Below are 14,852 nucleotides of genomic sequence, written 5' to 3'. Positions count from 1 at the left end.
TTTATTACTCCATACTTCAAGGATATCCTTTTCTTCCGTTTTCATGTCACCTTTATCATCTCTAACTCCTTTTACAGCACTCTTTCCTCCATTCCTAAGCTTCTTCAACAACCTCCAGAATATTTTGCCACCTTCTTGATATTTATTTTCTATATTCTTGCCAAAGTCCTCCCATGACTTTTGTTTAGCTAGTTTTACACACTGTTTAGCTTTCTTACATTTGTCTCTGTATTCTGTAAGAGTAAAAGCTGACTTATTTGCCAGGAACTTTTGATATGCTTTCTTCTTTTCCTTCACTGCCTCTTTAACTTCCTGTGTCCACCAGGGAGTTCTGATTTTTTTATCTTTGCACACAACCTCACCACATGCCTCTCTGGCAGAATCAATCAATGTTTCCTTCAGAGTTTGCCACTGAATCTCCAAGGTTTGATTCCTGTTCTCAAACTCTCTCATTTTCTTTTCAATAATATTTCTGTATTTTAGTCTACAGTTTACATCTGAGAGCTGCTCAACTTTTATTCGCTTTAAAACTTTCTTACATGTTATTCTTTTCAATATGGAATTCAATTTTATCCTGCTCAAGACTAAATAGTGATCACTTCCAATTTCAAATCCTCTGTACACTCTGGTGTCCTGCATCAGGAAGAAAACATCACTATCAACGATAACATAGTCAATGAGACTTTTCTTATTCCTAGCCTCTTCTCTCCATGTGAATTTGTGCACATTTTTATGTTGGAACATGGTGTTAGTAATAACCAGTCCATGTCCTGAGCAGAAATCCAATAGATATTTGCAATTATTATTAGCTTTGCTCTTTTCTCCAAATTTTCCCAAAATATTTTTGTATGTCTCACAAGCATTTCCTACTCTGCTATTTAGATCCCCAACAAGGACCAACTTTTCCTTTTTCGTTGTGTCAGTTGCTTTTTCTAAAGCATCAAAAAACTCCTCCACTTCTACCTTAGTAGAACCTTCTTGTGGACCATAGGCACAAATAAGTCTCATTGTCCAGTTTCCCATTCTCATATTTGCCTACATTACTCTACTTGAGACTGACTGCCATTCAAGAAGATTAGCCTCGTATTTTGTGTTGAATACTATGGCTACTCCTTCTTTTCCTTGAATATTTCCCAAAATATTTTTGTATGTCTCACAAGCATTTCCTACTCTGCTATTTAGATCCCCAACAAGGACCAACTTTTCCTTTTTCGTTGTGTCAGTTGCTTTTTCTAAAGCATCAAAAAACTCCTCCACTTCTACCTTAGTAGAACCTTCTTGTGGACCATAGGCACAAATAAGTCTCATTGTCCAGTTTCCCATTCTCATATTTGCCTACATTACTCTACTTGAGACTGACTGCCATTCAAGAAGATTAGCCTCGTATTTTGTGTTGAATACTATGGCTACTCCTTCTTTTCCTTGATTGTCATTGCCTGAATATAACATTTTGTATTTATTGCTCAGAAAGATCTCACCAGTTTTTGTCTTTTTTGTTTCAGTCACCCCTATTATGTCGATCTGGTGCTTATCTAATTCTTCAGCTAGCTCCATTTCTTTGCCATTCAGGCTTCTTACGTTGATAGTACTGATCTTTAACTCTGGTGATTTTGAGTTGGGGTTTGTTTTCAGATTTGTTCCAGTAGCTGACTTTTCGCTGTTCACCCTGGTTCCCTGGCGAAAACAACCGGGACCTTGTTTAACCGGGCGGCACCCCAGTCGGCATAAATTTTTGTCATATACCATCATTTTTTATTTTGGTTTAACCAATAAGAATACAATTTGGTCGGCTAAATCCCAAATTGCCAGCCCATCCTCGTTCGTTCAGTATCCAAGTAGATACCCAACAGGGTGCACCACAAGAAGGTGAGGATTGGACATTAGGTCAGAAGCCCTGGGTCGGTTCTCTGCATTCCTTTAAAGGCTATGTGGAGGTCTCCTCTCAGTTATACAGCTTTGAACCTTAAGCACCCCAGTGTTTAAGATCATCGAAATACTGGGTAAACACACCCAGTATTTACCCAGTGAAGTGAAAATCGAAATGAAAAATCTTTGTAAAGAAGATTTAATGACTGAATCATCATTTAGAGACAACATCTCCAATTTCTGCTTCACTGCAATTCAATATATTCAAGAATGGACTTAAAATCAGTTTAGTGTATTTACTAAAATGGAATGGACTCGCTCGAACACACCTGTATCTTGGAAAAATTTAATGGAATGCATCAAAGAAATTAAGACCATCTTACCAAATTTCAACTTAAATTAAGAGAACTTATTTGATGAGTACAGCCATGTTAAAATGTATGCAACTGAGTATAAAATTAATGAATAGAATAATGCCAGTTGTAAACTTGAGGATAGGTGGAAAGAAATCTTTGGTCATTTTAAAAGGAACAAATTACTTACAGTGAAATAGCTTCAATTATAAGTTTTTGTTTGACCTTACCAGGATCAAATGCTTCTATTGAATGAATTTTTTCATTGATGAATTCGTTATGGACAAATGAAAGGAATCGCTTGCAACTGGACACAGTTAAATCTATCATGCTTTTTAAAATCCATTACAGAAACATGTCATGTTCAGAGTTTTTCGATATAGTATCTAATAATCGACAACTCTTGGACAAAATCCATTCTTCAACCAAATATATTTAATGATTCTGCAAGTAGCAGTAAAATGGGACAGGCAATGACCAGCTGTAATGTACAAGAAGAGGCAGAATAAGGAAGAGAGGAGGTATATATCAAAAATTAATTATAAATTTGTTTTTATTTTTTTTAATTTTTAAATTAAATTAAATAATTAAATGAATTTATTTTTCATATAATTTCAGATATTATGCATCTACACAATACGCGTAAGGCTCGTGTTGTTTATATTTTATTGTATTTACATTGTAGTTCTCGTTTTATTGACATATTAACATTTTATATCTTTATTCTGTCTTTATATTTCATATACTTATTAATGTTTGATTTAAGTGTAACGTGTTTAAGTGTTGTTATTAGAATTCTATTTATTTGACGTATGTATAAACATTTATGTTATCTACATTAATAATTCAAATTCAAATAAATATTTAATTTTTTTATTTTAAAATATATAATGTTAACAAATAAAATTTATTTCTCTTAATCCTTAATTCTACAAAATTTATTGTGTCCCGGTTTTTTGTTTTCAAAAAATGGGATCCCTACATCTTCACTAAAAATGTGAAGATGTAGGGATGTAGGAAAATGTTAAATAGCTGCAATGTTTTATGTTTTGTAGATTTCCCATTCGGGATATGCAGTTGATGTTTTCATAGGTGTCATCAATAAAAAATCGTCAATTTTATAATAAAATCATCAATAAAAAGACCAAAATAGGTTTGGTCTTTTTATTGATGATTTTCCTGTCAAATATTTTACAACAGTTATTCAATTTAGTTACAGAATCCTGTGCACTTGTACTGGATTTATTTAGGAATATAACCTCTGCAGTATAATAAGGAGCTGAGATTAACATCTCCAATTTTGATATTAGGCTTAACGGCACTTTCTTTCATAATGTGATTCACATAGATGGTGAAGATTATTCACACTATTGTCTCATACCCAGTTTTACATGAAATGACCTTTCTGTATCTTCTTCAACCTTAAATGCTGGCTTGCAACTCAAGTATAGACTTGTTTTGTATAATATCCCATTTGCATCATATCGTTGTAGTGTTTTAAATAGTTTCTTTCAGCACTTTGTTATATGCCTTTTCCAAACTTAAATATAGATCCTTGTTATATTTCCTTAATTTCTTAACCGCTTGTCTTAAAGTGCAAATCTGATCCTGACAACCTCTATTTGTCTTGAATGCAGCTTGCTATTCTCCAAGTTTCCTTTCACGATTTTTCTTAGCCTTTTCTCAGTTGAGTGTACCTGCATAGATCTTATCTGGAACACTTGGTAGGGAAATTGAAGACATTGCTGCAAAAAGCAGGCAGCCCCATTTTTGGATGAAAATTGAGTTATAGGTTGCACTGTATGTAAAAAAAAAAAAAAAAAAAAAAAAAAAAAAAAAAAAAAAAAAAATATCACTGAATAGATTTGTAAGAATGAGGCAACTCCAATAAGCCAGTGAAGAGTTATGATTATAGTACTTGCACCCTACAACTTTGTGATTAATATTCATAATATCTTGTAAGTATTTCATTGTTATTTTCATAAAACTGTGTTGTTTGCTATTTTCTTATATATTCCCATGTAGTAATAAATATTTTGGTAACAACATTTTGTTACTTATTTTAATTATTTACCTTAGAGCCAAACTGCATATTTTTATGCAGTTTGGCACAAAAAAGAGAACAGCTCCAAATTTTGAAAATTCATCCAGCTCTGGGGAAAAAGGATTTTACCTTACTAATAGAATAATACAAGTAACAGTCTAAAAATATTATTTTGGAATAGTTTTTATTTAATTTCCAAAAGTTGATAAAATTGGATCTGCTCCTGTCTTACAGCAAAGTGTTCAGTCCTTCTTTAATTTTTGCACTCAGTTTTATTTCCCTTTTTTGTAGATGGTACTATTATGTGAGTGAAATATATCATTCATTCCTTTGATCAGCTTCCATTTGTATTTCACTATATTTCATATAGTAAAAGATCATTCCTAAATGTTAATTACTTAAATTACTTAATTTTTACTCTTCTACACATCAGTTTTAATAGTCTAACTAGAGAGAAAGAATTTTAAATGTTTAATATGTTTTAGGTGTAATTTTGCATAATCGACGATCAGAACAGAGTCCTGATGCTATGGATGAAGAAGTTGATCATTATCCAACATCTCACTCTGAGTGCTTAACTGAACTTGGCATTCGAGTACTAAAAACAGAAGTAAGGTTATTAAACTGTAAAAAAAAAAATATATATATATATATATATATATATATATATATATATATATCCATTATAATTTTTTATATTACAGGAAAGGGTCTATAAAACTACTTAATTATTATTACATTGTATTACTTTTTTATAATTAGGATACTGAAAGATATAGATTCATCGTTTCATCTACATAGGCATTTCTATAACTAGATATGAACATAAGGAGTAACTTATTGATTGATATCTTTTATGAAGCCACATAAAAGATACAAGATTACATAAAAGATGTAATCCTTTGGAAAACTTTGGGGAGAGGCCTCTAAAGAATGAAGATGGATGGGATGCAGAAAACAAATGTTAGTCAAGGAAGACATATCTAATGTTATCTTAGGATCTAAATTTTACACTATTATGATACCTAGATTCTTGTCAGATCTAGGTTGGCTGAGTGGATTTTACTCTTAAATCAAGGGCTATGGGCTTAAATTCCACTGATATGGTGATTTAAATATTTGTGAATGTCTAGGTAGTAGATAAATTTCATCACCTGGTGTGAGACTGTCATCCTGCTTTTGGGAGGTCTGAAGTGGGTTTAAAAGGTTTGTGTTTTAATCCTAGAATGGATTTTCAAATTATTCAACCCCTTGGCCTACAGTACTAAGTGCACTATGAGTTTCCAGGTTTGTGTGTGTGCATATACACACACACGCAATACAAAGGAAGATGGGGAGGAAAGTAGGCTCCCCTTTGAGGAATCAATATGGGATTTTCTTTTAGTTGATAGATGCAGATGGCTTGAAGTTTACAAATTAAGCTTAGTTCACACCTATAAGACTTGGTAAAATTAAATGGATGAATGGGATTATATCTTAAAAAAACACTGGATGGATTTTAGTTTCATGAGGCAGGGTCAGTAGTGTATGTGTAGAGGAAGAGACAAAAGATGTTGAGGTGTGAAGCAATCTGGCTGTGACATACACTAGAATAGCTCAATTGCAAAAAGTTGAATTATATTTGTGAATGTCTGTTTTTAGCAAACCATTTAAAGACTGTTAAATGGTTTGCTAAAAATCCTTTATGCAAAATTGACTAATACTATAGAAATGTTAAGGGCTATTTCTTAAGTTTCTGCAAACCTTTCCATGTCCTGAGATAATGGCATAGGCAGCATCTCCTATAGCTTGAGAAGCAGAATCCATATTGGTAATAGTTAATAATTGCTAATATTTCAAATTGTGAAGAAGATAGCTGCTAATAGGCTTCTCTGTTATTTGAAAATCAGTAATAACCAGATGTATTAGTCCATAAGTTCTGCTTTTTCATGTCATTATTCAGCTGCTTTTAACATCCTATCCTCAAGGAAACAGTCTTAAGAAATTACCATATGCCTTCCTACAAGTAATAAGTTCACAAACTAGGAGATAGGCTTATAGAAAGAAAGTAGAGATGTCAAACATTCAATCTTGCTTTGATATTCAGCTGCATTGACATGTTTTTCAAGTATCTGAACAAAACAATGCCCTGTTGCACACACCATAACAGATACAATCAATCAGGATAAAGCTTCCTCTTATCTTGCACGTTTCCATATCAAAGCTTGTTGTATTTAATATAGGTACTTAATTTTGATGTTGTCTGTGTTTTTATTTTAGTGTATGTTATGAAGTCTTAAAATATTGATAAAGAATGCAGTTTTGACCATGAATAATAAAACAGCAATATTTGGAACTTTTATGATTTATGTGACTATTCAAAATTTTGCAAAATTTATTGCAAATAATATATATCTCAGAGTGGTACAAGGAAAAAATGCCTGTTCACGTTGTTCATTAATCATGTAAAATTCGAGCACAGCAATGAATCTGTAAAACAAAACCAGTGAATTATCAAACCACAATTCAAGAGCAAGTAAGCAGCAGAATATAGAGTAAATCCACCAAACAACAAACATTATTTGACACTATAGAAAAATCTAAAAAAATGGGATGTGAATGACAAACACAAAATCTTTGCATTATGCTGTATACTGACATGATTGCATTGGATAATGTTATACTCATTTATTCATAATTAAAGATTTACAAGACTGATGAGTAAACTTGCTCTGCAGTACAATTTGCCTGGAAGAAAATGTTTTACAGAAAAAATAATTTCAGATATTTATAACTGATTATTGTAAAACAAAATTGCAGATTATTATTATTATGTGACACCTCCAGGGAGTCCAAAGACTCATCGAGGAAGGGTACCTACTCTACAGCTCTCCATCTCCACCACTCAAATCCACTAACTACAGCGAACCGCAACTACGATTATCTAAATGTGTAATGTGAAACATACACATTTCTGGCAACAGTCTCAGTATTGTTAATGAATATGATGATGGTGAAATTGTAAATGTTCTGTTTGTGTTTATTCATGCATTGCAGTTAGCAGTAACAGATATTATTAATAGGCATATATCGATATCATTTTTAATAACAGCTTAGAAAATAGTAGGACAATTTAATCATTCCTCCACTGCATACTCAGTATTAAAAGATATTCAAACTGAATTAAATGCTGACCACGTAAAATTAGTTCAAGATGTACCTACTAGGTTAAATTCTTTTATGCTACAACAAATACAAGAAAAAAAAAGAACATTAAATACCTATGCAATCAATAGTAATTTAAATACATTAACCACTCAACCATCTGGCCATAGTATATATTTACATCAACTAAAACAAGGAAGTGTCCGTTAAATTTGCATACCATTGATATTCTATTGAAATAACATGGATACAAAGTGTGAAATGTTATATTTTGTCCATGTGGTTAATTAATCTCAAATTAGTGGTCTTTAATGGAACCCCTGCTATCTTTATTGGAGCTTTTTTTGAGGAAATTACTGATTCGATTGTTGTTTTGATTGTGGAAGTAAACTCAGCTATTGCAACACTGAAAATGTATTTATCTAAAGATAATTTTTCAGAGTAAGAACAATGAAAAAATTTCTCAGTAAAGAAATTAACAGATTTGATACTTTATTTTAAAATAATAAATTATCATTTCTACAAAACCCTCCGTAGCCCTTTTGGTTTTGATGATGCCCCTTTGGTTGGAAAGACCTGTGTTGAATCCTATCTAGGATGCAAAGAACCTTTCTTTTTCTTCCTGGAAATTCAGGGTTTTCATTCCACAAAATAGGTAAACCAGCCAGGTGAAGAACATGTGATCAACAGCCACATTACAGCATGTAGATAGGATTAACCATCCTGTCAGAGCATTAAGTATTAAGAAGCCAAGTTACTTGGCCAACCTAACATGCAAGATAAGATGAGTTGAAATTATTTCTACAGTATTAGATTCAAGATTTAAACTAGCTTTTTCATAAGAAATCTCTGTGATTTGGAAATATCAAGTGAAAAAAAGTTTGTCAGAAAAGTGAGATTGTCAAAAATCATAATGATAAAAAGAAAAATAGAGGTAAATTATCTACCTCTATTTTTTTCTACTGCTGAAAAACAGTAATGATGAGATGATTTATTTATTTTAATAAACCGTTGTTAAAAAAAAGAACCGATGAACCATTAGCGTGGTGGCCAGAATTGAAATTCACATTGCCTTTTGAGTGAAAAGCAAGATTTATTTATTTATTATTTTTTTTTTTTTTTTGTCACTGGCTACCAGCATATATGGCAAAAAAGCTTTTTAAGAAGCTGGAAATATTTATAAAGATGCCAAAAAAACTGCTTTTCTTACATCACAATTTATCATTGACTTCATGTTGAGTATTAAATCCATAATTGCTCTATATTGATAAATTAGAGAAAGTAAAATTTTATTTTTGAATTTCCTTGTGGTTATATTGGTGAGTATATCATATTTTTTAATCTTTTTTTTTGTCTTTGTTTATTTGCCTAAATCATGCTTCAGCACATCCCTAATAGAAAGTATGCTTCATGAGATAGTCACTCACATTTATTTATTGAAAGTCAGACTTTGGTTGGAAGCATGTAGTTTAAAATTTTGTTTAGGATGTTAGTTATCCTATCTCTTGCTGAAGTAACAAAGATTTTCCTACTTGAAACTCTTAAGTTTTTCATTCTGCAAAATAAACAAGACAAAAACTCATTGTCAAACATAGGAGACTGCAGATAGGATTGATTTAGTGATTTCATCAAACATTCCCACTATAAACACGTACCTTCATAGTTGGAAGAAATACCAGTTAGACCTACTGGGTGGTAAATGATCATTTCCCAGTGAACCACCACCACTTTGCTTATTGGGCACCTGAAGTAGCTGCTGCCATGTTCAGTTCCTACAGCAGGGTTCTAGTTCTGCCCCTACCCCCACCCAAGCAGCTTCCAACATACTGTGCGACAGACTCTGAGACATATTGCATATATAAAGAGAATCCAGTCTGCATGCCATGTTGTCTTGATAGTGCTCCTTGCACACCATTACATAGCTATGCTGCCCTCCAGTCATGACCTGGCATCAGTAGCAAAATTATGCTGTGAAGATCCCAAACCTCTTCTATCTTTAAGAATGTGAAACAGTTTTGCAGGCTGGCCACCACTACTACATAGTTTTTGGGACCAAACCAGATGTAATGTGTTTAAGAGCCTTCCTGATCAGTGGGACATAATTTTGCTACTGGTGCCAGGTCATGACTGAGGACAGCACAGCTATGTAATGGTGCAAGGAACACTATCAAGACTACATGGCATGCAGACTGGATTCTCTTTGTATGTGCAATGTCTCAGAGTCTGTCTCACATAGTATGTTATCCTACCCTTTCTCTTCACCTTTGAAATATAGTAATACTCTGCCTTATGGTGTTTCAATTTACAACACTCCATTTATACGATGCTGCATTTGTTCATACAGCAGTTTTAACGACATGACACGCCAGCATTTTGTTGCTTGCTACATTCTCTGTGTTTTGCTGTGAATTACAAACTGCTTACAACTATTATTTTATTTTATTGTTGTTAATAATAGCAGATAAATTCAAAGTAATAGTGCTATTGCCTCTGGTAAAGAGACAACACATAACATATTACATTAAATACTAAGATTAAAATTATTAAATTTAGTGACGATGGTATTCGAATTTACTGTTGTTACAGTTGTTAAAAAGTACGCATATTGTTTAACTACAGTTATCCTTAAATGTGACGATTTTATTGCCAAAATTGAACAACTTTTAATGGTGTAGAGTGATGACCAAGCTGTTGGTACATTCCCTTAAGCCAAGCTATTCAGGATAACTTTTACATTGATGAAAATTAGTCTAAATTTTTTTGTGCATCTCATGTAAATTAATGCTTTATTTGTGTCATTTAAGCACATATTGCTTCAGCAATCATCCATTACATGCATCCACAAGTGGAAAAATAAATAAAGAAGGTGATTTGCTGTACAAAATTCTCTGTGCGACAGTGGTCTGGAGCCTAGCATATTGTATGACTGGGATATGCCTGTACTAACATGACAGTAAACCTAAATATAGTGTCATTGCAGTTAAAATAAAAAAACAGACATCCTTTAAAAAAATGTCCAAAAAAATTTCCCCCACACTCACTTCACCAACATTCATGGTATAAACATCAAACTAAATGATGTGCACTATTACCTGCAGACATCCAAACTTGATCTAATGAAGTCATCGTTAATGACCATGTGTCTTTCAAATTCCACAGACCAAGCTAGAAGAGAAGAAGAGGTTTCAGTAAGTAGTGACCTAAAACAAATCATTCATCTCCTGACCAGAATTCCTAACAATCCTACTCACTTAATACTCAAGATATTTTCTGAAGGAGAACTTTTCCAGAAGTTTTCCTTCCAAGGACACTGTTGGAGTGTTACTCAGAGGAGCACCACCACCCCAACAGGGTGGTGGTGCTCCTCTGATAATAATGTTTCTCATTATTATTATATCAAAAGAAAAATTAATCTCTTAGAGACCTATTTGTTAACATTAAAATTTCACTTTTCTTTCTCTTTCTTTCTAGAGTATATATCCATATATTGTAACAACAATATTTAGTGCCATACACTGGTTGGACACTACAGTATGTTTAAAGAGTATTCATTTATGTTGGCCAGTTTTAAAGCAGGTAGGTTAAGGTTGAAATTCAAATTTTAAAATATTTCATCTTAGTATTTAATTTATAAATACAGTTTACATAACTGATTGTCTCCTGAAGGACATATTTGCAGTATATGTGATAGCCATCTGATCTCAAAGGAATTCTTAAATTAAATGCATGATGTCAGCATTACCTATTACTTATGTCTAGAAGGAATTAAAAAAATAATTCCATCATGCACAGTACTGCTAAGTGATCATGTTGCATAGTCATTTTCATGATCTGTTCTGTAAAATAGTATTGTGCATAAACAAGCCAGTTAAATCATCTCAGAAAATAGCTCCCTAATAATGTTAAAAAGTTGGCAACAACATTATTGAGTGAAGTACAAGGTTATTTGGAATCATAGTGCAAAAAAGTTTTAGTTATTGTAGGAAGTACGGTGATACTACTTCCATGCCACTTTCAAACCTTTCATTCAGCATGCTACCTTCTGCTCTCCTAAAGATTAACTTCATCCTCTTGCACATCCTGGAGTGTATAAAGTTCCTTGTGTCTCCAGTTTGGCCTACTTCAGACAGACTGGTAGATCAGTCTGTCTGAAGTTGGCAACAACATTATTGAGTGAAGTACAAGGTTATTTGGAATCATAGTGCAAAAAAGTTTTAGTTATTGTAGGAAGTACGGTGATACTACTTCCATGCCACTTTCAAACCTTTCATTCAGCATGCTACCTTCTGCTCTCCTAAAGATTAACTTCATCCTCTTGCACATCCTGGAGTGTATAAAGTTCCTTGTGTCTCCAGTTTGGCCTACTTCAGACAGACTGGTAGATCAGTTAACATCCATCTTGAAAAGAACAAAAATTACATTCGTGATCATCTTTAAGGAAAGTCTGGACTAGCTTACCATTCTCTGGATAGTTCTTCATATAGGATTAAATGGAGGAACACATCAGTTTTACACAGAAGTCGCTATAGGTCTGAAAGACTATTTTAGAATCAGTATCTGCTATGAAGCATTCCCCCAACCTCAAGTATGGTTGCATTAACTTGCCAAAGATCTGGGGGGAACAGTAATTTGAGACCAGATAGCTTAACTTCCCCAAATTAACTTTATGGGTAACCTGCCTCTAGAGGGTGCATTGTTAGGATATTAGTTCTGTGTCAGTTACAAATTGGGTTGTTTCTAATGTTTAATGTAGAAAGAATTCAATTTTTAGTGCCTGTGTACTTGTTACAGTTATAATTTGTGCTCTGAAGATGCTAGGTAGAAAACCAGCAAAATATTAGTAAGCTCAATAAATTAACTTATTTCCTATTGTTTATACTGTGAAATGCTATTGTGAATAATCAACAACACCTAAGCCCTTTGATATGTATTAAACAAATCTGATTGGCATTTGGTTATCCCCTTTATTATGAGAAATATTGTTGTATCAATATTATGTAAATTTCTGATTATTATCATATTATATTCTTTTTTTTTATTAGAAATTTACTAGTCTTGTCATGCTATTAGTATGACTTTTAAAATGATCTTTTTTTTATGGCATTTTATTTTTTGTTCCATTGTTAATGTACTGTCTTTGATACTTATGCGAAAATTTTACATCTATTAAATTTACTTCCATGTAAGTTTGAGTTTCTGTCTTTAATTTCTACTAATATGACAGCCTACATACCTATTTTGAAGCAATTATTGGTTGAAGGTTTCTAGTAATGTAATGGTTACGAGAAGCCAGCTTATTAGAATAAATTTAGTTTAATCCTTTATCCAAGTGTGAACAAACAAAGTTTGCACCTGAAGTATCTTCAGGACTGAGGCAACTCGTGGTAAAGGTGGACCAAGGTCTCATCACTCCTTGTCTTAGTGTCTCCCATAATGCAAAGCACATCTCCTTGCAGACCTGTATAATGGTATGCATTAAGGGAAGGGCCACTACCCAGACCAGTTTCGACCTTTATTGAATGTCCAAGTACAGGTCAAACTCCAAAAATTCAGCATTGTTCCCCTCAGTAGCAGGCTCACCCTGCTACTGAGAAGAACTCTCAGAACTGGTTGGCTCTACACCATGGCAGGCTCACCCCACCACCGAGCAGAGTTGCTCATATGTCATCTGAGGGGTAATAGCAACAGTCGTTCCTCAGTTAACTTCACGGGCTGCAGCGTTGCCATTCATTACCCCCCACACACACACAGACCCCACCCAGGACCTGGGTGACAGCAACAGCCGAGCGTCAGTTAAAACTTCATGGGCATTGACATTCATCACCCAAGCTTCCAACCTGTTTCGACCTTTATTGAGGTCTCGTCAGTGGGAGCCAGACCAAGAGGTTGTGATACTAAGGTAGAAGCAATGGAGAAGTCATTTACCTATACGAGTTGCCAAAAGGTGTCTCACCTTATTATTAAATTACTCTGGATATAGAGAAAGATGTTGGATGTTTTTTCCCCACTTGGTCAGACTATAATAAATTTAGTTTAATCCTTTATCCAAGTGTAAGCAACCAAAATTTGTGCCTGAAGTATCTTCAGGACTGAGGCAACTCGTGGTAAAAGTGGACCAAGCTCTCAGGGCCGCATCGTGCAGTTGTGCAGATTGGGTGCCACACAAGGGCACTTGAAGATAGGGGTGCCATTTCACCACGGGGAAATAATAAAAAAAATATATAAATTTTCTTATTCTTGAATTATATCATACTATATAAATTACACAATTACAAAGTGTAGTTAATACAAAAAAAATGAAATTTTAATTCAGTCAAATTATTATGAATTCTTAATAATCTCACAACATTTTTAACTTAATAAATCACCAGTTTTATTATATTTTATTTTACAGAGTAAGTATCAACTCAGCGAAAACTTTATAAATACAGTATTCTCGATTGGTTATTATATTTTTAGTGAAAATTGTTAGTTTAATACAGACCGTGAATTCATTCTTACGCTGTGCTTTGCCCAGTACTGTTGACAGGATGTAGCATAGAGGCAGCCTGCCTCACGGTGCTGCTTAATAAAGGTGCTCTTTCAGCCCTATTACGGCAACAAGATATTTTACAAAAATACAGCTTTTAGTTTACCAAATCAAGAAGGTGCCATTTCCCATTGACAGTTAAATATGTGCTTATTATATTTTATTAATAAAAAAATTACAGTCATACATACTAAAACTGAACATTTTAGAACCCGCTTATTAGATGCTTAAGGAAACAACCCATAAAGTATCATACGATGTGAATTTCATAAACATTAATATATATATATAAAATTATATTATGCATGAATTCTACTAAAATTGCCAGTCTTTATTGCCCCGAATTTCAAATTGGAGCGATAACTTGCTTCCTGCAGTAAACAACATGCCATTCCCAACAGCCATTATACTACAGAAACAGGAAAACCAATTAGTTTTATCATGTCACTGGATAAGGTTCACAGACATTTGCAGACTGTGTAATATATTTCTCGACAAAATAGTGCAATTATAGTGCATATTGGGATAGACGAAATAGCTTCTATCCAAATATGCACTTCTTACATTTTTTTCAGCGTCATTTCAATTTTGAATGTGAAACGTATTCTGTGCTTAAGTGACTTTGGACAATTTTTGACTTTGATTTTAATTGTGTACTTATTTTTGGATTTTTGATAGACAAACAAAATTTTAAAGATAATAGGTTTATAAATTATAAACATATTAATCAGCTGAGGGACCATAGCTAAAAATCCCGTATGTGTGTATATATGTGTATATATATATATATATATATATATATATATATATATATATGCGGGGTAGACTATCGGCGCATCAGGCTGACGTGGGTCGAATTAAATTAATAAATATAGGTTATTTATGAGCTATAAAACTCTTTAGATGATCTAAGTTT

General features: G+C 33.2%; 1 protein-coding gene across 1 annotated transcript in view; it reads left to right on the top strand.

Moving 5' to 3' along the window:
• Ranbp21 (exportin-5-like protein Ranbp21) overlaps window positions 1-14,852 on the top strand; it is a 425,699-nt gene that overhangs the window by 376,990 nt on the left and 33,857 nt on the right. The window contains exons 30-31 of the mRNA XM_090399635.1: window positions 4,749-4,873; window positions 10,879-10,983. Of these exons, the coding sequence (XP_090255761.1) occupies window positions 4,749-4,873; window positions 10,879-10,983 (230 nt within the window). The remainder of the gene's footprint in view (window positions 1-4,748; window positions 4,874-10,878; window positions 10,984-14,852) is intronic.

Source organism: Typopeltis vanoorti, chromosome 10 (assembly GCF_054136105.1).
Source record: "Typopeltis vanoorti isolate ZY-2024b chromosome 10, IOZ_Tvanoo_1.0, whole genome shotgun sequence".
Lineage (NCBI taxonomy): Eukaryota > Metazoa > Arthropoda > Arachnida > Uropygi > Thelyphonidae > Typopeltis > Typopeltis vanoorti.
Note: the sequence above shows the minus strand (reverse complement) of the source record. Positions and strands in the feature narration are given on the sequence as shown.